At 42.7% G+C, this 27,909-nt stretch overlaps 1 protein-coding gene and 2 long non-coding RNA genes across 3 annotated transcripts; 1 reads left to right on the top strand and 2 right to left on the bottom strand.

Moving 5' to 3' along the window:
• Window positions 1-4,654: 4,654 nt before the first annotated feature.
• Window positions 4,655-21,811, bottom strand: LOC143127916 (lithostathine-like). The gene is made up of 5 exons (XM_076289614.1): window positions 21,737-21,811; window positions 10,843-10,889; window positions 7,790-8,157; window positions 7,211-7,546; window positions 4,655-5,408 (listed from the first exon to the last, which is right to left on the bottom strand). Exons 3-5 carry the CDS (start codon window positions 8,043-8,045, stop codon window positions 5,296-5,298), a joined length of 705 nt encoding a protein of 234 aa, XP_076145729.1. The 5' UTR covers window positions 8,046-8,157; window positions 10,843-10,889; window positions 21,737-21,811; the 3' UTR covers window positions 4,655-5,295.
• Window positions 15,896-17,741, top strand: LOC143127914 (uncharacterized). Its single transcript, XR_012987727.1, has 2 exons — window positions 15,896-16,375; window positions 16,786-17,741. It is a non-coding gene; the product is annotated as an uncharacterized LOC143127914 (long non-coding RNA).
• On the bottom strand, window positions 17,786-19,159 carry LOC143127915 (uncharacterized). Its single transcript, XR_012987728.1, has 2 exons — window positions 18,810-19,159; window positions 17,786-18,377 (listed from the first exon to the last, which is right to left on the bottom strand). It is a non-coding gene; the product is annotated as an uncharacterized LOC143127915 (long non-coding RNA).
• Window positions 21,812-27,909: the final 6,098 nt, after the last annotated feature.

Here is a 27,909-nt window from a genome sequence, read left to right on the forward strand (position 1 = left end):
TTGGCCAGCATGTTAACTTGTGTGCCACATGCAAATGTTGTGGGTGGGATTTCTATTTGGACATAGGGAGCCAATAGAAAGCCTCAATTTCCAGAATTCTCCGCCTCCTAATTTGAATTCTGCGCCACTAGTTGACTAGTGTGAATTTTGTCTTGAACTAGTTTACTAGTATACATTTATGACCTCACTAGTTAACTAGTTTGGACAAATGATACATCAACTAGTTAACTAGTGAGCCTACTGCCATCACTTAGCTAGCTAGTAAGCCATTTATGGTTCACTAGTTAACTAGTGACATTGACCTACTGCAACTAGTTAACTAGTGAGGTGTTTTGCCTTCACTAGTAAACATGTGCACATTTTTGGCTGTCACTAGTTAACTAGTGAGACCCAAAAGCCTTCAACTAGCTGACTGGTATGCATTTTGGCCTTTACTAGTTAACTAGTAGACATTTCTGGCTCTCACTAGTTAACTAGTGAAGCTAAAATGTGTTCACTAGTTAACTAGTGAGCCTTTTGGCTCCCACTAGTTAACTAGTGTGCATATTTTGGCCCTCACTAGTTAACTAGTTCACAGAAACATGGCTCACTAGTTAACTAATTGACAAAATTGGCTTACATGTACATGACAATTATGCCTGATATCAAGATATCAGAATAAATGCTCAATAGGCTTGCCATAATGGAATGGGTTGACATGGCCCCTTGAGATCAACATACAAAAAAAAGGTGGTCCTCCTAAACCCTACGGTTCTCGATATATTCACAGAAAACTGTGTCTGCCCTACCCTCCTTTCGGGGGTCCAGTCCAGCGGGGGGGGGGGGCTACAGATCAAAACGAAAAACGATGGTTCCACGCTATCCATGTGGGGTTACATGCCCACCAAGTTTTGTGTACCCCAGTCTTTCAGTGTCCCGGGAATCCTTGACGGAAATTTGGCCATGCAAAAAGAAAAAAAGAAAATCTGACTAAACCTATATGACCGCCGCTTCGCTGTCGCTTCGCTGCGCGGCGGTCATAATAATAACACCACAATACATACAATTATTTAAAATGGGGATGAAAACCACCCCGCACAATCACCCACATTTCCCAGTCCCCATTCCCAATCAGGGAACAAATTACCCAATTGCAGGGAGTGAAAATGTCCGTGTGAAAGTGTTTCAGTATTTGTGTGTATAGGAGAAATAGTCAGTCTAAATGTTTCAGGAAGGGTCAGGCAGTTTGGGGAAAAGGAGGCACAGGAGCTGGTCAGGTGTCTGCGTTTGTCCTGAGCCTTCTCTCAGTGGACCTGCTGGAGCTGCTCTTCAGCCATTTTGTGGTGCAGCAGATTCTGCATGGGGCCTTCTGCCAGTGGGGACACTTTGGGGGGAAGCTGTGCTCTCTCTATTTCGGGGTGTGTGTCTGCAGTTTGTACTTCCACCAGCTGGTGGTGCTAGAGGGTGTGCTGCCCACTGGTCCAGTGGTGCCTCTGCGCTGCTGCCCCCTGCTCTCTCTACTGCCCCCTGCTCTCTGCCCCTGTGCCTGGCCGTGTGGCTCGGGCTCCGGTTCTACGGGGCCTCTTCAGGTCTCACCTGTCTCAGGTGTACTCCAGCTTCATCTCCACCCTCACCTGTCTCAGGTGTACTCCAGCTTCATCACCACACTCACCTGTCTCAGGTGTACTCCAGCTTCATCACCACACTCACCTGTCTCAGGTGTACTCCAGCTTAATCTCCACCCTCACCTGTCTCAGGTGTACTCCAGCTTCATCACCACCCTGTGCACACTCACCTGTCTCAGGTGTACTCCAGCTTCATCACCACCCTGTGCACACTCACCTGTCTCAGGTGTACTCCAGCTTCATCACCACCCTCTCCCTGCGCACACTCACCTTTCTCAGGTGTACTCCAGCTTCATCTCCACCCTCACCCTGTGCACACTCACCTGTCTCAGGTGTACTCCAGCTTCATCTCCACACTCACCTGTCTCAGGTGTACTCCAGCTTCATCACCACCCTCACCCTGTGCACACTCACCTGTCTCAGGTGTACTCCAGCTTCATCTCCACCCTGTGCACACTCAGATGTCTCAGATGTACTCCAGCTTCTTCACCACCCTGTGCACACTCACCTGTCTCAGGTGTACTCCAGCTTCATCTCCACACTCACCTGTCTCAGGTGTACTCCAGCTTCATCTCCACCCTGTGCACACTCACCTGTTTCAGGTGCAAGGGCGTCGTAGTGGGGGGACAAGTGGGAATAAATTACCCGGGCCCCAAGTGGGGGGAGGGCCCCTAAGGAGTTGAATTTTATTTTCCTTAATAATAAATAATTTCCTTAATTTAAAGATCTTAATAAATGTTATTAACTAATATAGATGCAAATATTTCGGGTAAATGCATCAGTTGATTGATGTATTAAATTGTGTCCAAGCCAACATTGGTTGAGGGCAGGCACCCTCTCCCTTGCACGAAATGGTTCAGTCCGCCTTCCCCTGCTAGGCGCATTTTTGAAGTAACGTTCATTCTGCCGAAGCGGCAACGCAGACGGTCACGGTGTGAAGATGTCTAAGTCTGAGAAAGCTAAATCCGGTTCCCAGAAAAGAAAAGAGAGGCAAGAAAGGGAGAAAAAAAGAAATGAGGGAAAACAAGTGTTAACAGCCGTCTTTCCCAAGAAAGGTGAGCCCAATGTGAAAGCAATAGTCTACAAATGAAATGAAGTCCTGAAGGTTACAAAACACTTCAATACCACCGCGAATCCGCGATTATCAGTGCTAAAACAGCATTAACACAAAATTAGAAATAACATGATGCCTGATTTATAGCCTACCACAACATTTCAATAGCCTACTAATTCGAAAATTATTATGAGCTAATAGCTTAACTTAGTAGGCTCAATATAGGTTCATGAGGAAAGGCTGTCAAATTAGTAGCAAAGCTAACTTGTGAAAAGCATCACACTCAGTTAGCTATAGATAGCTGTTCTCCCACCAAAAGTGTTTTCATTCATTTCATGTTCTAGCTTTTAAACATTCTTCAAATAAAACAGAAATTCAGTGAAGTCTTGGGTAATAAGATTATTTTCTATTATACAGTACATATAAGAGTTTAATTATTTAATTCATTCAATGTGTGATTAGATAGTAGTTAGTTGTGAACCTCATGCTTCATGCTTACAGCCGGTGGTTGGTTGGTTGGTTGGGGGGGGCCCATGGCCACCACTTGTGCATAGGGCCCAGAATTTGGTGCTACGCCCCTGCTCAGGTGTACTCCAGCTTCATCTCCACCCTCACCTGTCTCAGGTGTACTCCAGCTTCATCACCACCCTGCGCACACTCACCTGTCTCAGGTGTACTCCAGCTTCATCACCACCCTGCGCACACTCACCTGTCTCAGGTGTACTCCAGCTTCATCACCACCCTCACCCTGTGCACACTCACCTGTCTCAGGTGTACTCCAGCTTCATCTCCACCCTCACCTGTCTCAGGTGTACTCCAGCTTCATCTCCACCCTCACCTGTCTCAGGTGTACTCCAGCTTCATCACCACCCTGCGCACACTCACCTGTCTCAGGTGTACTCCAGCTTCATCACCACCCTCACCCTGTGCACACTCACCTGTCTCAGGTGTACTCCGGTTATTTGTGCAAGCTTGTGTAGCCTAAACCAGAGATACCTAGGTCTAGCCAGATTTATCCTGGGTGTAGTTAAAGCAGGATATGAATTTCCCAATATTTTGCCAGATTAGGTTAATAGTGGTTTACTGAGGTTTAATATCAATTGAAATACTATTGAGGTCACATTGATCTTTAGTTTGGTTGTAATTTCAACATTGTTTCAATATTCATTTTAGTGGAAATGCCATTGAAATCCCGTTGATCTGTAGTTAGAATTTCAACGTTGGTTGCTTCAATATCAATGAAGGGTGCAAAAGTGATGTAGAATCAATGTTGCATGTGTTGATTGTTGATTCAACATAGATTCAATGACTAATTGTTATCTGGTTGCAGAATGAGCAGTCATCACACCAACTGAAAGCCCGGTTTTGCAGGTAGCCTATTGCATTGCATACAATTAGGCTTTCTTTGAACTACATTTTCCAAAAGCCAGCTTTCGTGCTTGTGTCACAACTACAGAACGGCTTGATGCACATGCTTCAAATTTGGTGTGAACATTTGTATGGACTCAATGATGAAGTCAAATGTCAAGGTCAAACCCACCTTGAGTGTGATATCTCAAGAATGTCTGACACACAAGGTTTTTTGGTACAAGGGTTTGTATGAACTCAAATATTAAGTTATTCAATGTTTTTTTTTTCAAGAATCTCCCCACCAACATTAAGCCAGCATCTTTCCATCCACTATTGTAATTCCTCTGGCATTACATTTCTAGTTCAATGTTATGACTCCATTACTGTAACCTGCCTATCCTGCAATGAACTCTCATCAGTTTTGTCTTTCTGTTCCAATGTAATAACAAATGTATGTTACAAAGATAACAAATAGTTGAATTCAGTATCACTGGAAACTCAAGGACAGTAGAAGTGTAGAGGCTGAAACAAATTACTCTGAGTAAGAACATTATAGAATATTATTTTAGTGAGTAGATATTTTATTTAATGAGTAACATTTTCAAACAATTATAAATGTTGTTCCCCCAAAAACCATAGCCCTTAATTCACTATTTGTAAAGCAATATCCAGCCAAGAAGACAGAAGAGAAGTTGAAAAACATAAAAATAGAATAATAGAAAACATATCAAAGATAGATCTACCTGTTTAAAAGTTTATTATTACTTCTTTTAGGTGGACGTGTTTATAACTAGTGGAGTTGAAGTAATTCTGTAGGGGTGTAATTATGGTGGAGACAAAGGAAGTGATTCTGTAGGGGTGTCATTATGGTGGACACAAAGGAAGTGATTCTGTAGGGGCGTCATTATGGTGGACACAAAGGAAGTGAAACAAAACTCAAATGATTGACCAGGATTTTAACAGGTGAGACGTTTTGTCTTCATAAGTACAAACTGGACGTGCTGAGCACTCAGTTTACTGCCCTGTGTGTGCCGTCAGTGTGTCCATCTCCCAGTTTACACACTTCATACATCACATGAACAACAGCAGAGTGTTTTGAGCTCAGTTCTCTTCCTCCTCTTCTTCCCCTCTTCTTTCTTCTCCTTCTTCTTCTCTTTGAAGATCTGTCCATCCGGTTGCGTCCTCCAGGTCAGTTTGGCGCCTGCTGGCATCCCACTCTCCTTCAGTCTCTGCTGAATCTGGAGAACAGAACCCAAGTCATGCAGAACCACCTCTCACCATGGACAGTCACACGGTCCCAGCACAGACTCCTACCTGCTGCACGGCAGGGTCATTGATGTTCACATGAGAAGCTACCTGAAGCTCCACTCTCACAATCTGACTCTTCACCTCTTTGGGGTCTGCACAGAGCAACACACACATGCAGACTATTTGGATTAATTAGGAAGACACTAAGAGTGTGTTTGCACTTAGGGTTAGGGTTTTAAAACTGAGTCGTGGACAGCCAAGACGCATCAACATTTACACACGTATCCAAGGTGCACAGCCAAGACGCATCAACATTTACACACGTATCCAAGGTGCACAGCCAAGACGCATCAACATTTACACACGTATCCAAGGTGCACAGCCAAGACGCATCAACATTTACACACGTATCCAAGGTGCACAGCCAAGACACATCAACATTTACACACGTATCCAAGGTGCACAGCCAAGACGCATCAACATTTACACATGTATCCAAGGTGCATAGCCAAGACACATCAACATTTACACACGTATCCAAGGTGCATAGCCAGAGACGCAGCTGACCACTAGAGTTTAGATTCCGTAACCGTTAAACTTGGGGGAAAGGAGAAGGTCCAAGGACAAACCCATAACACGGGAGCAGATCTGACTCTAGGTCAACTGTAGACATTTAGTTTCACTAGATTCACTGCTGTCAAGACTTCAAATTCACACCTGGTTTGCCCTCTAGTGTTCAAAGCAAGCAAATGCATTTCCCTAGATGCTCCCACCCAAAACAGTGTCTTTGTTCAAGAAATAGCGTGTGTTATTAAGACTTGGAGTTAAGAAATAAATGCCATATCAAACGGATTGGTTTAAAGTGACATCTTATCTGATTATTATTGGACAGTGTTTATGCTGATACATTATAGCCAATTACACTGATGTGCAGGGACGTGCACTGACATCTTGAGGGGCCATGCTCTTTCCTGAAAAAAGGGCACCCTTTGCGTGTGTGTGTGTGTTTTGTGTTGGGCAGGGTTGTGCACAATTCAAATTGGAATTCTGCTTCCTGTTTGCTACATCAATTGAAATGCAAGTGAAATTCAAGAATTTAATTGGAATTTAAGAGCCAGTTTCAATTCAATTCTGGAATTTTTCACAAGCCTGGTGTTGGGGGGGGGGGGGGGGGGTAAAGAATATTCTATAAATTACATACATATCGCTGTTTTCATTACAATACGATAATTTGGGTGTTTTCTATTTATTTGAGTATTCTTTCTTTTTGATGTGTTGGTTTGGATATTTTACAAAGCTTAAAGCAAAGACAAAATTTGTAAGGTAATCAGACATTTTGAAGATGGCTGGCCTATATCCAGCCCATTTTAAGAACTTGAACAGTTTGATCCATGCCTGAGTCCTGTTACATTACTTATTGTGTGTGCATTGATAGCTTCCTCTTAAAAGACAACAAATTTAGGCTAATGGTGTGGAAACAGTGTTCACATTAGCCTACATGTGAAAAGCTGCCCTGTAGGGATACTCCATATGAGGCTATTTAGAACGTTTTTATTTGATTTTTTTAAGACAGCAGCAGCATCATGTCAATCATTGTAGTTTTTGTTTCTGAACGCCCATGATGCCAGTTTAAGAGCACCTGTTGTCTACTATAATGATGTCTGCCTATTTGCTTCACCTTTTGCCAACTCAATGGTTTAAACTTCACATATTCTCCATCAAATAGACTCGTTTTAGCTTAGGCTACATGTCTATTTTTTCACATGCAAAAATGCAACACAAGTGGTTTAGTCTAATATCGCTCACTTCAACAACATTGGAAGAAGCTTCTACAGCTCTGCACTAATAGCGGCTTGTCAGCGTTTTTTTTTCTCACTATCTATCCCAGCTGACATTCCGGACACACCTGTCTGCATCCCATCAAGCAGAGAGAAAGAGTCTGTTAGTGACTCACCTCCATAGCAGATGAAGGGACTAGGACGGTCACAGCCTTCATCCCACCAATGACCACTGGACATAATTTGAGTGCACGCCACACCCGGATCATTGGGTTCTCCAGTGTCCCAGTGGCGGAATGAGGAGCTGCTGCCATCTGACCACTCCCAGGCATCTCTGAACAGGCCGATCCAGCTATATGTGTTGCTACCTCCTCTAACTGCCTTTATCTGGTCGTTCTCTGTCTGATTCCTCACACTGGCCAGGTCTGTGTGTTTCTCTCTGCAGTATCTCTGAGCATCTGTCCAGGTCTTGTACTCAGTGACCAGCACACAGGGATGTGTGGAGTTTCCCCCTGTGGTAATGCATGGGGTCATGGTTAACTGGGAATCAACACAACTTTATAGTCTGAACTAGATAAAGTGAGACAAAGTGTTTAGTTGCACAGTGTGGCTGCCTGTATTCATGAGTGAGTCTGAACTAATGTCAGTGTACATGAGGTCACTACACACTGATTTGTAGATCTGCACAGTTTGGATGCCTGTGTTGCTGAGAGAATGAATAATCTTGTTCTAAATGAAAGGAGTTGGATTCTCACCGTCATAGCAGATGAAGGGAAGGCTGTTGCTGCAACCCCAATCCCACCATTTTCCACCATAATACATATTCACACACTCTTCTCCAGTGGGTTCGCCTGGATACCAGTTCCTGAACTCTGCTTCATTCTCTCTGTAGAAATCCCTGTCAGCCAGAGACCACTGCCACTTAGGACTGCTTCCCTGCTTCAGCCCAATCCAAGCATCTCCAGCACCTACTTCCTGGATCAAGCTCTTCACCTTCTCCATCTCTGTCATGTCGTCTATGTTGGCGAGGTCAGTGAACTTCTCTCTGCAGTACTGCTGAGCTTCTGTCCAGTTCTTCTGTTCCTTCACCACATGGAACTGACGTGGCACAGAGTGCCCAGACCTGAGAGGAGAGAGGAGCACACACACACACACACACACACACACACACAGAGAGAGACACACACCCACCCACACACACACAAACCACACATACACACACACACACACACACAGACACACACAGAGAGAGACACACACCCACCCACACACACACAAACCACACACACACACACACACACACACACACACAGACACACACATTACAGGAGTAGTGCATGGAGTAGGTGATAGAGATAACTTGAGAAGGTACACACACACACACACACACAGATCAACACACATCCACACAACTGGCTCTCCTAAATATCTAAATGCATAGACTATATGTGTGCACACACACACCTCCACCACCACCATTACCACTACACACACACACAATGTACAATACAACTAGATGTACCGCATAGCGGTACAAAATATGACCGCCGCCCAGTCCAGCACATTTTTCCCACAAAAATAAGTCACACTTGTCAAATTGTGTTCATTTCCTACTTTGTTCCTTTTTTGTGTGTTTGTAATTGAGTGTGTGCAGAGTGTCTGGTTGTTTTTGTGTATATGTGTTTAGTGTGTGTTTTGTTGTGTGTGTGTGTGTGGGTGCATGTGTGTGTGCATGTGTGTGCGTGTCGTGTGTGCATGTATGTGTCTGTGCATGTGTAGTGTGTGTGTGTGTTTTTGTGTTTGTGTATGTGTGTGTGTGTGCGCATGTGTGTGTGTCTTTATGTATGTGTACAAAAATAAAGCAAATCAGGGAACCACCTACTCTTTGCGATAAGTGCCATGGGATCTTTAACAACCATGTTGAGTCAGGACCTCAATTTAACATTCATGCAAAGGAAAACATCTCCTGCAGTACAGTGTCTCTGTCACTGCAATAGGACATTGGGATATTTGTTTGGTGGCTTTTGGCCACAGGGAAGAGTGCCACCTACTGGTCAGCCACCAACACCGCTTCCAGCAGGATCCTACTCTTCCAAGGAGGTTTCTTATCCAAGTACTAACTAAGCCTGCTTGCTTCAGTAATTCAGCAAAGTCAGGGTATCTGCTGGTCTGGCTGCTGGCTAAAAACAAAAGCTGAAAGGCCTATAGGATTCTAACTGTCTCACTGAATTGCATTATGCACACTCAATTCTCAATGCTATCTGCTAGACAACAAGTACCAAAACATGATTAGTTCATAGATTTTACATGTAAAAACATTTTATGCAACCCCACCCCCATCTTGCCGGTTCATAATTCTGAGAAATTCTTGAATTGTGTGCCTGTGTGCGTGTACATGTTTATGTTTGTGTGTGTGTGTGTGTGTGTGTGTGTGTGTGTGTGTGTGTGTGTGTGTGTGTGTGTGTGTGTGTTTGTGTGCATGTACTTGCGGGTGTGCCTGTGTGTGTGCATGTGCATGCATGTGTACATATGTCTACTGCGTGTGTATGTCATACGTGATTACTGTGAATGTGTGTGTGTGTGTGTGAATATTTATTTATGCACATGTGTGCATATGGAATGGGTTAACATGACCCCTGGAGGCAAACATACGCAAAAAATTGGTTGTCCTAGGCACTACGGCTCTCAAGATATTCACAGAAAACTGTGTTGGTGTATGGTCACCAAATGTAGATAAATTAATTTATTGTATGGCCCCCCATGAACGAAACTTGGCATGCATTCGGAGGGTGTCATAATGATCCTATGCTTTCAATTTCGTGCAGTTTTGACCATGTCAGCCAGAGATATTGAACACCTAATTTTTTGCTTTTTAATTTTTAACTAGGTGGCGCTATACATGAAATACATGACATGGCCCCTTAAAACCAACAAACAAAAAAGGTGGTCCTCCTAGGCCCTACGGTTCTCGAGATATTCACAGAAAACTGTGTCCGGCCACCTACAGGCCAGTTGGTGTACAGTAACTCTGTTGGTGTATGGTCACGAAATGTAGATAAATTAATTTATTGTATGCCCCCCCCCCATGAACGGAATTCCACGAAACTTGCGTGCCTTCAGAGGGTGTCATAATGATCCTACACTTCCAATTTCGTGCAGTTTTGAACATGTTAGGTCACAGATACCTCATTTTTACTTTTTTGTTTTTAACTAGGTGGCGCTATACATGAAATGAGTGGTTGTGGAATGGGTTGACATGGCCCCTTAAGATCAACATACAAAAAAAGGTGGTCTTCCTAAACCCTACGGTTCTTGAGATATTCACAGAAAACTGTGTCTGCCCTACCCTCCTTTCGGGGGGTTCATGCCCACATGCCCACCAAGTTTCGTGCACCCCGGTCTTTCAGTGTCCCGGGAATCCTTGACGGAAATTTGGCCATGTGAAAAAAAAAGGGAAAAAAATCTGACTAAAGCTATATGACCGCGCGGCGGTCATAATTACATATTGGCAATATGTGATATGACAGAAACCACACAAACACACACACACACACACACACACACACACACACACACACACACAAGCCACGCGCACACACACACAAACACACACACACACACACACACAAACCACACACACACACACACGAACACACACACAAACCACGTGCGCACACACACACACACACACACACACACACAGACACAAACCACAGACACACCAACACCGTACAGACACACTATATACAATACAATTACATATTGGCATTATGTGATGTGACACACACACACACACACACACACTGACCTGAGACCAGTAGTGTTGTTATGAGAAGTCGAGTCATGACTGAGGGCCTGAACAGAGAAGATCATTTGGAGACACATCAACAAGGAGAGAAACCCACACAACAAGACACACTGTTTGGTGTTCTGACAGAAACACAGTGTAGTGCAGTGGCAGGCGCTGTTCAAATACTCATATCATTTTCAACATCATACTAAAAACTCATTCTAAAAAGGAAAATGTACAAGTGTAATGAATTGTTACCATTTGTGTGTTGCAGTTACGTAAGTCTGCCACAAGGTGATGATGTTGCACTTAAAATTTCCATGGTAATTCCAATTTCTTTAGAAACCTTCCTTGTTATAGCCTCTCTGTTCACTTTAAAAGTTTGCAATACTTCAGTTGATCTGTAGGATACCCATGAACACTACCACCAAAGTGTAAGGCTATTTTGAACTTCGTCAGTGGTTAATGAAAATAGTGATTTATTTTGACATGGCTGGATCCCTGCTGCAACACGCTATAAACCATTATGTTGCCAATGCAAACAACGGTGTAGCTCAAAACTCCTCCGATTAACTTCATTTTGCTCCCAAACCAAAGTTTGAACCTGTGATCATAAATAGAGCCCAGTCTATTTAGCGCACGTGGAACAGTTAACTAAAAAAAAAATTACACGCACATGTTGAATGAAATTTGACTTATGTTTATGTTTATTGGTTTATTTGATAGGGACCATGCATATTAATGAACATTGAGTAATAAACACCATGTAAATATGCCAGAATTAGTACTTGTGCTGCAATTAGTAAATCAATATACAATTAAGACAATAAAGAGACCAAAATGTGTGTGTGTCAAAATGTATGTTGCCTAACAAAACCTATACAACAGAAAACGTTCGTCTTAACACATAGATTTGCAATTGCGAACTCTACCGAAATTATTTGTAGCCTATGTGGTCGTCCTATCGTTATCTGTCATTGAATTGGGCTACAGCGTAAAACTTTATCAGGTGACCAGTCGGCTAAAAATGCTTAGTTGTTTGATGCTGTATGAGACATTTTACTGCACAACAAAATGATTACATGTTGGGCTTAGAGGGCAAACTGTACGATTTTACTTGATCTGTAAGACAATAAAGAGACCAAACAGTACGAGAAGTTATAGTGGGCTACTGACTGTTGTCATTACATGAATGCAGATGGGCATTTTTCACAGGTAATGGGGAACTTCCCGTTTCTTCTGTCACAAATGAATGTGTTAATACATGTTGCCTAACAAAACATACAACAGAAAACGTTCTTCTTAACACATACATTTGCAAAATCTACCGAAATTATTTGTATGAGGTCATCACGTTATCGGTCATTGATTTGGGCTAAAGCGTAAAACTTTATCTGGCTTCATCTAACTAGTTTATCAGGTGACCAGTCGGCAAAAATGCTTGTTTGGTGCTGAATGAGACATTTTACTGCACAACAAAATTATTACACGTTGGGCTTAGAGGGCAAACTGTAAGATTTTGCTTGATCTGTATGTTACCTGGCTGATGGGGCACGGGAGAAGCAGCCTGTCAGCGACCATGCCTGCTATCTGAAGACGCTTACTGAACTGCTATGGTGCTGCGCAACCGGCGTGCCCTGCGCGCGACCGTGCGAGTTCACGTGACAAAGGAAGAGAGATAAGCTGGTCGGGTGTGTGCAAGGAGGTGGCTCATTTCGGGGCATTGTTTCAGTCGTTTTTAATGGCTCAGGTTTTCAAAAGATCATTTCAAAACCGACCTCAGTAAAATCTTAATAATATTAATAATTAAAAAAAAAAAAACAAGTTTCAAAAGGGCATTTTGGTTGATAAAGGGCAAACTTCCTAGTGCTTTAGCACCACCTAGTGTCTATGTATGCACGCCTATGCTCAGGAGTATCCCTTTAATAGACCCCAGGTTGTTTTTACTCAGGAGTATCCCTTTAACAGAGCCCAGGTTGTTTTTACTCAAGAGTATCCCTTTAATAGACCCCAGGTTGTTTTTACTCAGGAGTATCCCTTTAATAGACCCCAGGTTGATTTTACTCAGGAGTATCCCTTTAAGAGCCTAGGGGCAGCGATGGAAAAGGCCCGGTCACCTTTTGTTTTGAGGTGTGAGTGGGGGACTGAGAGGAGTTGCCGTGACGATGACCTGAGTGACCTGGAGGCAGAGTACGGACTTAGTGGATCTGTGATGTATGATGGCGCTAAACTGTTAACAGCTTTAAAAACAAAAAGTAAAATTATAAAATCAATTTGGTATTTTACTGGTAGCCTTACCTGACTGACTTCTTCAGTCCTTTCAAAAACAATAAACCTTTATAATAAACAATTATAAACAAAGTAGAGATGTCCGATAATATCGGCCCACCGATATTATCGGCCCGATATTAGCATAAAAATGTAATATCTGTTAATATCGTTATCGGATTTTTTTTGCCTTAAAACCGATAAAATAATGCTTGCGTTACACCCAAATAGTGCCTATGCGCTCCTGAAGCGTTTACCGGCGCACAGACGATGACCTCATCAAGCTGCGTCTTGAAGCATACAAACAAGCGTGGATGGCTGCAGTAACAAACTTGCTCGCTCTGTTTCAACATTATGTCTGTGGTTTGGAATTGGCCATGGCCGTCGTAGCCCCTTGAGTTGGCCGTGACGCCCCTTTGAAAATCAGAGGTTTACAGGCCACGGTGGCCTTGGTGCCCCCTTCTTTAAATATTCTGCTTTGCGTCCTACTAATAGCGATATATATTTAGCCTATGGCCAAATTACGCAGTGGAGAAAGTGACAGCTCAAGAAAGTGCGTCCAAATTAACCCATTCTTCTCAGTTGAACTACTCGCGAAGTAGCCTACTCATCACACAGACATCACAAGTATCACATGAAAGAGCTTTTTCTCAGCTTTTAAACGATGTTAGCCGCTAATTGCTGTGGTGAACGGTTCGCGAGAAAAGTAAATAATATCATTCAATCATAAATTCTACTGAAGGCTTTGCGTCCATCTCCCTACCCATTCATCTCGGTGGAATACTTCAGAACCCTTCGTTTAACATATGACAAACCATATATCAGAATAAACAGCAGACCTTACCGAACAGAAAGGTGTAAATCAGTCCCCTGTACAGTTAGCCGTTCCAGACTAATCCCGTTTTGAATTTGCAGTAAATTTCAACATACATGGATGTCTCCAAATTTGGGATTAAGTTTTACACTGTGTTTAAATTGTTCCACATTATTTCATAACGGGCCAAATACAAAACAAATATTACAAATGTCGCCTAGATATCGGTAAATCAGAGGACAGCTGACTGTAAGAGTTTGTGAAAGTAGCCTTAATGATCACAAAATGCTAAGCATACATCTAGGCCAGGAGTCGGGAACCTATGGCTCGCGAGCCACATGTGGCTCTTTTGGGAACTGCATCTGGCTCTCGGACAAACCTGCCATTTGTTTACTCAATAAGTCATGAATAATTTTGGTACTGTATTAAATTAAAAATGGACCTACTGAAATCAAAATGTTAAAATAGTGTTCGAAATATAATATATGTTCACGTAGTTTAATCCATCCCATGTCTGTTTTCTACCGCTGAAATTCACGGTTACGTCGATGTAGCCTACTGTACAGATATGAAAAACGCGTTTTTGTATTGGACAATGCTGTGCCGAGATAACATTCCACCCGCTGATGCTTTACTTAAAAATTCAGCTAGCTAATGGTTGTATCCAAAACAAAGAAAATGGCGAAGAGAAAAAAAGATGAACGAGAACACTTTAATTTATTGTTGATGTGTGCGCTTGCTGTAGGTTAGATAAGGAAAATGTCAAAAAGGAAACGTCAGTGAGCACAGCTTGCGAGCGCGAACACAAGCGGGCTGAAATGGGAAAGTTTCCATCCGAAGACTGATTCTGAAAACGCGAAATGAACTGCCCGTTATATATGCACACTGCAACGAGTTAGTATTGCTGTGTTAACCCTGTTCGGTTCCACTTATGTGAAATCTTTCTCACATATGAAAAATATAAAGACAAACCTGCGCTCACGTTTAAGGGCAATTCCGCGCAAAACTGTCACATCCATAACGCCAACACAATGCCATGTTGGCGTTATGGATATATGACAGTTTTGCGTGGAGTTGCCCTTAAATGATGACAGCCTCAATTCTTGCATGAAACTTCACCTCACTGAATATGAGCCAGCCAGACTCCAAGGCCATCACCAAATCTAATCTCTGGTACAGTAGGCCTAATGTTCAATTTCGCCAATGACATGTCATGTCATGAAAATTGAGTGTTGTGTTGTTAACTATGAGGTTACTTTGCATACCAAAAGAACACTGGGAAAATAGGGGGTGGTGTTTAGTCTACATGGGAAGCCTAAGGCCTATACTTCTGTCATTCCACTTTACATTTCAAGTTACTTGCACATTACTTTTAAAACTAGTAGAATATGTATTTAAAAATCCTCTGTTGAATGAAAGTAAATGTACGTTAAATATCTAAACTTTTTCTTGTAACCGTCTTTATGTGGCTCTTCTGAGATTAAAAAAAAAAAAAAATTGGTAAAAGTGGCTCTCCAGGCAAAAAAGGTTCCCGACCCCTGATCTAGGCTATTTGAGTTTCTTAAAGCTGAGCTGTGCTTAAATTGTTCAATACATGATTTCATAACAGGCCAAATATAAAATAAATGTTAAATATAGCCTAGATATCTGAAAATATTAGATGATCAGATGATTTACAGTTATATGTAATATGTCATGTTTTATGTTTTTGTATACAGTGATGCAGGTCTACTGCAGTGAATACAACTTTGATCATTTTTATAGCCTACTACTGTATAGTTAACTTTGGCCTTGGTGCCCTGACATGTGGCCTTTGTGCCCCCCACCAAATATGCCCAACTGAAGGCCAAGTGGCCTTGCCCCTAAAATGGTGAAATTCCAAGCCTGATTGTGGGTATGGCCTAGCCTGGGTGCCATTCCGAACTTAGTCCCGCCCACAACGTTTGAGGTCGGGAAGTTCGGTCTGGCATTGATCAATAGTGTCGCGAGTATGCTCGCCCAAATACTGGCGGGCCAATCAAATTGTCAGGGCGGGCTTTATACGATGATGGACAGATGCTCAACAGTAACGTAATCCACCACGTCACCAAAGAGCGCTTGGGTTGAATTCGTTTACAACAACGATGGCTGCCGCTGGAGAATTGAGATGTGTAGATTCTGCTATCAGGTCTGTTCTAGAAGATATCGACGAATAGCGAATTAATTTTAAAAGAGGAACAGAGTAACGGGATCAAGGCATTTGTTGATAAGAAAGATGTTTTTTGCCGAAGCAACTGAAATGGGCATCACGGCGATGCAACTCGGCGTGCACGACGAGGTGGATATAGCCAGCGGTGGTTGCCAGATCCTTTTTTGAAGCCCGGAATCCTGGCTGCTGAACAACAAGTGGAGGGACATGCTAGGCTCCGATGTTTTTCAAGCCAACGTAATGGGTATCGTCATGGACGAAGTTCATCTAACTTACAAATGGTAAGAGAGTCTAACTGTCTGACTTAGTAAATAACTCCCAATGTCGTGATATGAATCCCATGTTGTAAACATAGTAGCCTAGGTATCGTTGTACGTTCGCTAACTCAGACTTGGTACAATCATAACGTTAGTGTGATTGTAGCGAACTAGCTGTTAAAACATTCTAATGTAGGTTACTGTTTTATTTCTATCAGTGGTCAGGCTGCAAAAGGGCAGAAGGGCATTTGGGTGTTGCTTTATGTACTCAAGCACCATACCCATATTGGTAGGCTAGTCACTGTACCCCTTATAAGTGATGTATTCTTTTTAGATGTCAGTACAGTCATTAAAAAGTACTAAATGATACTACTCATAATTTCTTATTTTTACTGTTACTTATTGGTTGCTTTTTGTACTGCTATATATTCCAGGTACACCTGTGCTGACATTGACTGCTTCTGCTGATCGGGAATCCAGAGCCAGGGTTATGAAACAGCTTCAGATGGACAATCCAATAAATTTGGCCCTGAGCCCAAACAGAACAAACATCAGAGTGGGTCTGATTAAAGTACCTGGCCATACACTGGAGTGCCTACACTGAATTGTGAGGGATGTTAGTACAAAGCTTGACCCAGCAGTTAAGACGGTACTTTAATGGAGTCACTAGTTGTCTGCGGAAAGCTTTGTACTGCCATTTTGAGGAACACACCACATCTGTTGATCTAGGACATCTGTGCTGCACTCACTGCCATTCTGTTTGTTCTTGTGAACCTGAAGGTTGTGGGGAGCTAATCCCCAAATATGAACACTTTCAAGGGGAGGTTTCATCACACCACAAACACAGAATAGTCACACCTAAGGGCACACTTTTGATCAGGGAACTGTTACAAACTTACAGGAGTAGTTTACTTCAGGACCATAAAAACATACCACTTTACACAGTCGACACAGCCTGCACTGGTTTTGGAGATGAACTCATTGATCAGTTTTAGAACAGTGCACACAGATATTTGACCTGGACTTCATTATCCATAATCTCCCTACATACAAGCTGGAACATGCAAAAGAGATACTATGAATTATGCGTGAGGTTTTTGATGACCTCGAACAGAGTCAAACTAATTTGTTTGATGACTGTGTTGTTCAGGATGACCGTGTTCAGGTTGACATGGATTACACTGGTTACTTTGATGACGAGGATGAGGATGATAAGATACAATCATCCCCAAGTAACTTGGAATCAGGCTTGTCAATGTTGAAGATCTCAGGCTAGCTTCAAATTCAGGCTCAAATTTGTAGCTTCAGGGTCCTGTTGTTGTGCAAATGCCTTTTTTTTTACCTCTGTTACATTAATATTTTTGAATAAAATTAAAATGGTTTATACTTCTCTACTGGTTGGTGATGTTTCTGCATTTAAAGACAAACAATAAGACATGTCAATAAAGATTTTTAATATCTACACATAATAGGTAATGTTTGAAGATATACGCTGAACTTTGAACATACAACCAATAAGAAAACACAAAAATGTTTTCAAGAATGTGGATACTACTAAACTATTATATGAAAACAATTATTTACATTGCCATTTACGAAAACAATATTTACAAATTACCTTCACCATTTACATTTCACATTTACTTAATTATTTAAATAGGCACATTTTGCCAGTCCATTATTTTCTCCTGGTTATTCAGCTTTGCCTATACGTTTCTCTTGAAATTCGGGAATGCATGAGACTGCCTGCCTGGGTGATTTTTGTTGGGAAAGTTGTGTCTCCCTGAAAACGTTTACCAGTGTTAAAACGTCCTGTTCTCGGGCCACATGATGAATGCCAGCCGGCCTTGTCAGCTCCAGCTCTGTGTCCGTTTTGTCCATTAGCTCTTTGACGATGCCAATGGACCTACTGATTCTGGCTGCTGACATTTCTGACATGTTTGGTCCCAATCCTCTCATAAATGATTTGAGAAAATTGTTTAGGTGTTCCAGGTGGAGGTCAAGTGGATGGAAAATGGGTGACAACCTGAAATATAAGTGAACACATCAGTGTGAAGAATTACAGTGTAGCCTAATAAGTATAACGTGCATTGACAATACATTGGAAAATACAGACTGTTAAATATGGTGACACCAGATGCAATTGCTGAGCAGGTCAGAGAAACACTGCCCACCCCCCACAGAGGTGCAGAGCACAGAAGTGGGGGTTGGATAACATGCTAGTCCATTACAAAATGAAGTTTCTACATATTGACAAAGTGACAGAGGCCAACTTACACATCAGGTACAAGTTTATCCTGGTAACATTTGCTCACACTACACTGAAATTCGGGCTGGCTTCCAGAATACTAGGCATGTCAAAATATGACTAGATGATTTAATCATAGATAGATTTCACGGAAATGAAGAGTGTGGGAATGCACAGTGTTTATCACATTGGACAATAATCACGACTCACTATTAACTCATGTGAAACGTGGCAATCGAGGTTATTCTCATAGATGCCTCAGATGAACACGGTTCTTCAGGCTGGTCTCCTTCGTCTTCTGTCCATTTTTTAAACACGGGCATGTCGCGTTCCAACCGTGTTATAAAGTTCTGACAGGACCGACAAATGCGATGCGATTTGTTTGCAGTGTTGTGGAGTTGTAATCCTAAACGGATAACTTGATCGTATATGCATTCACCTTTACTGTTTCTCTCAAAAATGAGGTTCGTGTGTTGAAGAACTCCGTGTATCCTTACATTATTTTTACAACACCTGCGAAAATCGCTCACATTTTCTTCTTCTAGCGTGCAGTTGAGTTCTGTTGATATCAACTATGCGTCGCTTAACATACGTCACACACTCCGTTGCTCTGATTGGTTGTAGGTCTATCCAATTGAGTGCAGAGGCATTTTTTTTCCTGGTTCGTTTGAAACACGCCCCATAATCACAGCTCTATGGAGCAGTATCAGACTCAAATTCTGACTAGAATTGAGTATGACTACGTCAGGCTAGGTATGGCCCGTTATGTACTTCACCTCAAGCCTGAAGTATTTTTTGTAGCTCAAACAAATGTTTTAAAAATTGTGCAGTATAGTTGCTTGCCACATTGTAATTGACTCATATTTGTGCATTCATTCAATTAAGGTGATTGAGTTTTAGTTAAAGAAACAGTTCATGAAGCATCCTACAAATGCAGGCTCATTTTACACAGAAAAAGGGTAGCCTGTCATACACTATGCCTGTTATTTTAGTTGGCTTTACATTCTACTATGTTGCACATAGTTGTTCAGGTACAATGTTTTATCATTTGTGAAGAAGTCAAATTTGCCCTATTTGTTGTGGGCATTGTCAAGATTATCTCAGGGAGAGTGTAATCCAAACTGTTGTTTGAGACAATTAAAAAATAAAAAATAAACATGGCACTTTTTTCCTAAATTAAGTTGAAGTATTTTTCTTATTTTGCACAGACAATGTTAACATTTGGAAAGCCTTGTTGCATTCAAGAATGCATCCAGTGGGGCATCACAATAACATTAAGCATGTTGTGTTAATTCCACAACAGGAGATATGTGATGTTACCTAAATTAGTTTTGAGGAAAAATAACCCACATATCGACATCGGTATCGGCTGATATCGGAATCGAAATTTGAGAGTTGGACAATATCGGCATATCGGATATCGGCAAAAAAGCCAATATCGGACATCCCTAAAACAAAGAAAAGATAAAATAAAACAGATGAAATTTAAGTAAAATTTCAAAACAAAGAAAAAGTCATTCAAATACAAAAGCTACAAATTTATTCACAGTGCTCCCATTTAGAATGGGTTCTGGGCCCCCACCCTCCCATCTTGTCACGGCTGTGTGCAGACACACACAACACACTCACAGGTCACGACTGTTTCCAGACACACTCGTCAGTGTGTAGAATGATTCATTTGTCTTTATTTCCCCTTGTGTGTGTGTGTGTGTGTGTGTGTGTGTGTGTGTGTGTGTGTGAACAATGGTCAGTATTTTTCATGTTTGTCTTTATGGCAATACTGGGAATTATGGAAATATAAAAAAGATATAATGTGAATACCTGCTTGGTTTACATGGGCAATGTTTTACTATGTAAATTACTCTCTGGGCTTGACTATAACAATGCAATGTTAACGGAGTTACCTGCAAGTGTACTGCGACTGTAGCAGATGACTCCAAATGCGGCTGTGTGTCTGGTCTTTAAAGCAACACCAAAGAGTTTTTTGTACCTTAAAATAATGTTTCCAAAATCGTTTCAGTGGTTCATCAACTCGTAACAGGGTGAACGGCAATTATGCATTCGCTTCGCGGCCCTCTATCGGCTATAACCGCACTATGTAAGTTTGCCAGATCGGGTAGCGGATCTGTAGTTCGATGGAAAGAGACATAAGAAACTACAAATTTGACTTGCATCTGATGTCGCAATACATCGTACTTTTATAAGTCATGCAAAATATTCTACCTTGTCTGTGGACATCGTTATTTGCAAAGCCGGTGCTGGATTGCATGCGTGCGACAGAGGGAAAGTTCTTTGGTGTTGCTTTAAACCATAATCTAGCTGTTGAGCCTTACATCATAGACAGTCATTTTATGGTTATTATGCTAATTGTTTAATTGTTCAGTTTTTTACTACAATTGATGCTCTCATCATTTATATTGTTTACTGTTATTGTGTGTATGATGTTAGTCACTATGTAAAAAAAACGTCTGTTACTGTATGTAACCATAACCATAACCAAAAACTCAAACCACCAACATGGGAGAAACTCAACTGGCTGGGGTAAGCATGGATATAGAAAGGTATTACACACACACACACACAACATTGCAACAGTATGACTGATCATACCATTTGACTTTTGAATAGTAAAATTACCATGACCAGGTGCTTGACTTTAGATTAGATGATGAAAAAAAAAAAACATTTTATCAGTAGTTTTGGGACAGTTATATCCCATCTTTGCATTACTTGTCATTGCTGTGATGAAAGCAGTTATCGTGATCATTTTTGAAATATTATCATGATAAAAAAATCTGTTATTGTGACAACCCTAATCAGGATGGACATTAGTAAACGGGGTCTTACCTGTCAGACAGCTCAGGTTTGGTTATATCAGGATGGACATTAGTTAACAGGGTCTTACCTGTCAGACACCTCATGTTTGGTTATATTAGGATGGACATTAGTTAACGGGGTCTTACCTGTCAGACACCTCATGTTTGGTTATATTAGGATGGACATTAGTTAACGGGGTCTTACCTGTCAGACACCTCATGTTTGGTTATATTAGGATGGACATTAGTTAACGGGGTCTTACCTGTCAGACAGCTCATGTTTGGTTATATCAGGATGGACATTAGTTAACGGAGTCTTACCTGTCAGACGGCTCTGGAGTTGCGTCTCTGTTGTCACCCCTTCTGGTTACGCTGCTCGTCTCTGTGAGAATGACACCACTGTGACTAGTGCTGCTCTCTACATGACTGATATGTTTTTTCTTTATGCAAAATCACCTTTGCCACACCTCACACACAGACGTCACTGTTTTCTACAGAAATATAACTCTGGTCATGTCCTCCTACACCAACAAGAGGCTTTTGTTTAAATACATGTTTTTAGAACATGCACAGAATATACAGTAGATAGAATGTTGTACAATAGCTTCATGACCAAAGAAGGCTCTATGGCAGCGGTTCCCAAACTTTTTCACCGTGTACCACCAGCTACATCCTGACTCGGCTCACGTACCCCCACCATCCATCACATAAAAATATAACACATTCTATCGACGCATTTCAGGCATCATGTTTAGCTGCCCTACATGATAACAAATAACAAAATCTAAATGTGCAACTGGTCTATGAGCTCTCACAGTAAAATATAATGTGGAGAACAACATTATGAATCACAAAGAGAACAAAGGCTTAAGATTTTAGAAAGATCATTTTTAACATCTTTCCCACATTGTCCTTTTCATCTCGCGTACCCCCTAGTGGAAGCTCACATACACGTACCACAGTTTGGGAATCCCTGCTCTGTTTGAAGAGCATTCTGCAAAGCACCTGTTGTTATGGTAACTAGAGGTCCTGCATAACAGTGTGTACCACCACTAAAGTTTGACATCTTCTCTTCTCATTAAATACCACTGGGTGGGAATAAGTGAACATATTTGCCACTCCAAGAAGAATGTTTTATTTTGATTGACATTCACACACACTCACACAGACAGTAGAGGCTGGCATGCACGGCACCAACCTGCCCATTCACACACACTCTCTCTCACACACACACACACACACACACACACACACACTCACACAGACAGCGGAGGCTGGCATACTCGGCACCAACCTGCCCATTCACACAGACACACACACTCACGCACAGACAGTAGAGGCTGGCATGCACGGCACCAACCTGCCCATTCACACACACTTGTATGCCACCTAATAAAACTCGAGCCCAATGCGGTATCTAGCTTTATTACACGGCTCTTCAGAGTGCTGCAGAAAGTTCCATTCACATGAATGGGCCTTCCCAACGTTCGGGCCTATGTTAAATCTACATAAATCACCGGCAAAGCATTCAATCACCGCTGTCAATGGCAACGGGTTTTGTGCTTCTGATTAATGTCTTTCATATCACTACGCAAGGACTGGAACTTCATTCAAACGTGAAAGCAGACGGTTGATCAGCTGTGTTCTAAAGGATGTTTGATTCAAGTTCAGCAGCGTGTGTTGTTGCGAACTATTTGTTTCTCAGCAAATGCCACGATGAACGGTAACAAATAGGCTAGGTTATGTAGGCTAAAGTCATATCGTGGGGAGTTTATTATTTCGTTTTGGCAAGTAGCCGTGTAATAAGCGGGATAATGTATAGAACGCCGGTAATTATCGGAACATAAGTCCCTTCAGGACGAAATTAGACCCCTCCGCTGCGCGTCGGGGTCCTGTTCGCCCTGTCGGGACTTATGTTCCGATAATTACCGGCGTTCTATACATTATCCCTTACTTCTAATATCTATGTGGGTGTGTGACTATGTGTGTGCCTGTGAGTGTGTGTGAGAAAAAGAGATGATTTTATTCTTTCATGCCAATAAAGCACCATTTGATTGGATTGGATGAGAGAGAGAGAGAGAGAGAGAGAGAGAGAGAGAGAAAGCCCACCTCAGAATGTCTGTCTGTCACCATTCACTACACCAGGGGTTCCAACCTTTTTCATTATTGGGACCGGACAACAGACAGCACTTCTGACTCAGGTGACGTGAACATTGGCTACCTGCATAAGGTCATCACTTCACTGCTTGACACTACCCTGCATGGAGACATATTTCATGTTAACAATGGAGGTGTTAGCATAACTATAGCTGTTGGTTAACAGAGATGCAGATCATCTCCCTAATTCATTTCTTAGCTCAACAGCCCACATTATGCGCTCACTCCAGCGAGACGAGTGAAATAAATATATTTTTTAAAGCTACAGTCTTTGCTACAATATTCACCTTTGTTAGGCCTACAACAACACATTTTTCCATTTTTTGTACAGTGAATTAGGCTATCCAATCGCTATGCTGTTTTCATGGACAGTTACAGGAATCCACATCATTTGTTGTTTTAAATATCATTTATCCTAGCCTACCAACGAGTGGATCAATGAGCACTCATACACAATACCCACACACAATACCCACACACAATACCTCAGTCCACACACAATACCTCAGTCCACACACAATACCCACACACAATACCTCAGTCCACACACAATACCCACACACAATACCTCAGTCCACACACAATACCTCAGTCCACACACAATACCCACACACAATACCTCAGTCCACACACAATACCTCAGTCCACACACAATACCCACTCTCAATACCTCAGTCCACACACAATACCCCAATACCTCAGTCCACACACAATACCCACTCTCAATATCTCAGTCCACACACAATACCCACTCTCAATACCTCAGTCCACACACAATACCCCAATACCTCAGTCCACACACAATACCCACTCTCAATACCTCAGTCCACACACAATACCCCAATACCTCAGTCCACACACAATACCCACACACAATACCTCAGTCCACACACAATACCCACTCTCAATACCTCAGTCCACACACAATACCTCAGTCCACCCACAATACCTCAATACCCTCATGTTGTGCCCCTATATTTGATGATACCAAATTAAGAAGTATTTCTTGATCGGGGAAACATGCAGCTAATGAAGAATAACAGACCGAAGCAATGAGCATCTGGTGTGTGTGTGTGTGTGGGGGGGGGTACATAGTGACCCTTAAAGGCTGAGATCGATGAGGATGTGTGTGTGTGTGAATGTGTGTTTGCATGTGAGTATATGCTTATGCTTGTGTGTGTGTGTGTGTGTGGGGGTGGGTGGGTGTTTGTGTTTGCATGACTGTTCCTGTACTGCACTGAGTCTCATTGTTTTCACATAGACAGAGAAAGCCTATGCTCTGGGAGCAGAAATGTCCTATGACGTGTGTTTTTTGTGTGTGTTTTTCGTGGACAGTGTGTGTCCTGCCCAAGGCCCAGTACCAGTCCATGGATCGGGGGTTGGGGACCCCCGCACTACTCAGAGCCACACAGGAGTGAACGTGTGTATGAGAATGGGGAGAAAGGTGTGTGTGTGTGTGTGTGAATGTGTGCTTGCATGTGAGTATATGCTTATGCTTGTGTGTGTGTGTGTGTGTGGGTGTGTGTGTGTGTGTGGGTGTGTGTGGGTGGGTGGGTGGGTGGGTGTTTGTGTTTGCATGAATGTTTCTGTACTGGACTGGGCCTCATTGTTTTGGTGGTGAAAACAGAGAGCCAATACACACCAACAGCTGATACTGATCTAGCTGCTCTGGTGACGAGGGGTGATAGCAGCTCGTGCTCAGTGATCATCACACGCTCAGGCTGATGAAGCTGCCTTTGTAGATCTGCCAGCTTGATAACAGTGTGTGTTTGCGTCTGAGTATATGCTTGTGTGTGTGTGTGTGTGTGTGAGAGTTTGCATGAGTGATCCTGTACTGTACTGGGCCTCTTTGTTTCTTAGTGTCTCCTTCCTTTGTTTTGGGGGTGAAAACAAACAGACAACAGAGAGCAACAGCTGATACTAATCTAGCTGCCATTTGCAAATTCATGTATTTTCAGTAGGAGCAGGCTGGGCAGGGAGTGTGTGTGTGTGTGTGTGTGTGTGTGTGTGTGTGTGTGTGTGTGTGTGTGTGTGTGTGTGTGTGTGTGTGTGTGTGTGTGTTGGGGCACAAAGTGACCCTTACAGGCTGAGGTAGATGAGGATGTGTGTGTGTGTGTGTGTGTGTGTGTGTGTGTGTGTGTCTGTCTGTGTGTGTGTGTGTGTGTCTGTGTGTGTGTCTGTGTGTGTGTCTGTGTGTGTGTGTGTGTGTGTGTGTGTGTCTGTGTGTGTGTGTGTGTGTGTCTGTGTGTGTGTGTGTGTGTCTGTGTGTGTGTGTGTGTGTGTGTGTGTGTGTGTGTGTGTGTGTCTGTGTGTGTGTGTGTGTGTGTGTGTGTGTGTGTGTGTGCTCCTCCATGCAGAATGCCCCCCCCCCCACCCATCCCGTCCTATATGTTAGGGATCTCACTCTGCAGCATGAAGCTCTGCTCTCCACTGGTAGATGACCAGCACCTGGGCAGTTGCCACAGGAGTCACACACACACACACACACACACAAACACACACACACACACACTCACACGCACACACACGCACACACACACACACACACACACACACAAACACACACACACACACACACACACACACACACACGCACACACACACACACACACACACAGCGCAGCAGGCTCAGCACACAGCGGAGTGGAGCACCTGTGCTTAGCGTGATGGTGGCGGAGTGGAGCACCTGTGCTTAGCGTGATGGTGGCGGAGTGGAGCACCTGTGCTTAGCGTGCTGGTGGAGGAGAGGTGGGGACCAACATTAACAGCCTGTTTGCGATTGGTGAGAAAGTCCAGGATCCAAGAGCAAGTGGATGGGGGGAGGCCAAGATGGTGCAGTTGTTGATGTAGTAGGTGAGGGATGATTGTACTGAAGGCTGAACTGGAGTCAGTAAACAGCATCCTCACATAACTCACATGGTGTCCCTGGTGTCCCAGAGCAGTGTGCAGGGTGATGGAGATGGAGCGTCTTCTGTTCATCTGTTGGACCCATATGCTCATATACTCATGTGGCTCCATTCTCAGTTTCATTTCATGATGTGAAGCTGAGATCTGTCCTGCAACTCCTTTTAGACATAGATAGATAGATAGATAGATACAGTTGCCCTCAAATGTATTGACACCTCTGCTAAAGTTAGTATCGTGTTTATCTTCTACTGTCGTGTTTATCTTCTACTGTTTTTTTTGTTTATTTGTGTATTACTTTTCTGCTGTACGTGCATGTTGTGTGTGATGTCTGTATGCTACTGAGACCTTGAATTTCCCCTTGGGGATCAACAAAGTATCTATCTATCTATCTATCTATCTATCTATCTATCTATCTATCTAAATGTTCTTCCTTAAAATACAGGGTCATAAGCATTGGCACCCCTATGCTAAATTCCAATTCCAGGCAGATTTTTATTTTTAAAGGCCAGTTATTTCATGGATCCAGGATACTATGCATCCTGATAAAGTTCCCTTGGCCTTTGGAATTAAAATAGCCCCACATCATCACATTCATCACCATACCTAGAGATTGGCATGGTTATATTTCAGTTAGCCTATTTGCTGGTTTGATTTGCATTGAGCTCAATGAGCATCATAGATAGATAGATAGATAGATATGTGACATATGACACTAGAGCCCTGGTGCTTAAAGTGTGATCTGACCTGGTGCTTAAAGTGTGATCTGACCACTAGACACCAGATATATATATAGATAGATAGATAGATAGATATTTTTGATCCCCAGGGGAAATTCAAGAAAGCCAAGTGCTTAAAGTGTGATCTGACCACTAGACACCAAGTGCTTAAAGTGTGATCTAACCACTAGGGCCGTGGTGATTTAAGTGTGATCTGACCACTAGACCCCTGGGGCTTAAAGTGTGATCTGACCACTAGACCCCTGGGGCTTCAAGTGTGATCTGACCACTAGGGCCGTGGGGCTTAAAGTGTGATCTGACCACTAGGGCTGTGGGGCTTCAAGTGTGATCTGACCACTAGACCCCTGGGGCTTCAAGTGTGATCTGACCACTAGGGTCCCTCACCTACAGTGTGAAGTTATTTGGCCGCTCCATGCTTAGAAGATGAGATGGGCCTTGGTGTTACAGTGTGACGCCCCTCAGTGCTTGAAGCGTGAGTTGACCAGTACGGCCCCTGGGTGCTTACAGTGTGAGCTGACCACTAGAATCCCCCGGGCCATCTCCCCTGCATACATTTTGTTTGCCATCTGGGCCTGTTGATATATGCAGCGCAGCATAAAACAAGAGCTTCTCAGAGGGTACCCTAAAGTGCCTGTGTACAACTGAGGCATTGGCTGGCACATCACATAAACTGTGTCATAATAAGGCCAGCGG

The sequence above is a fragment of the Alosa pseudoharengus genome, unplaced genomic scaffold, assembly GCF_046254945.1.
Source record: "Alosa pseudoharengus isolate Yale_2024_CS ecotype anadromous, Long Island Sound unplaced genomic scaffold, YU_APseudo_1.1 YU_APseudo_1.1_scf_17, whole genome shotgun sequence".
Taxonomy (NCBI): Eukaryota; Metazoa; Chordata; class Actinopteri; order Clupeiformes; family Clupeidae; genus Alosa; species Alosa pseudoharengus.

Bases quoted from the DNA above. Each gene is read 5' to 3' on its own strand.
- LOC143127916 (XM_076289614.1), bottom strand. From the start codon at position 8,045: ATGACAGAGATGGAGAAGGTGAAGAGCTTGATCCAGGAAGTAGGTGCT. The intron at 7,547-7,789 runs GTGAGAATCCAA...GCATTACCACAG, and splicing joins TCCCTTCATCTGCTATGACG to GGGGAAACTCCACACATCCC. The intron at 5,409-7,210 runs GTGAGTCACTAA...TGCTCTGTGCAG, and splicing joins TCCCTTCATCTGCTATGGAG to ACCCCAAAGAGGTGAAGAGT.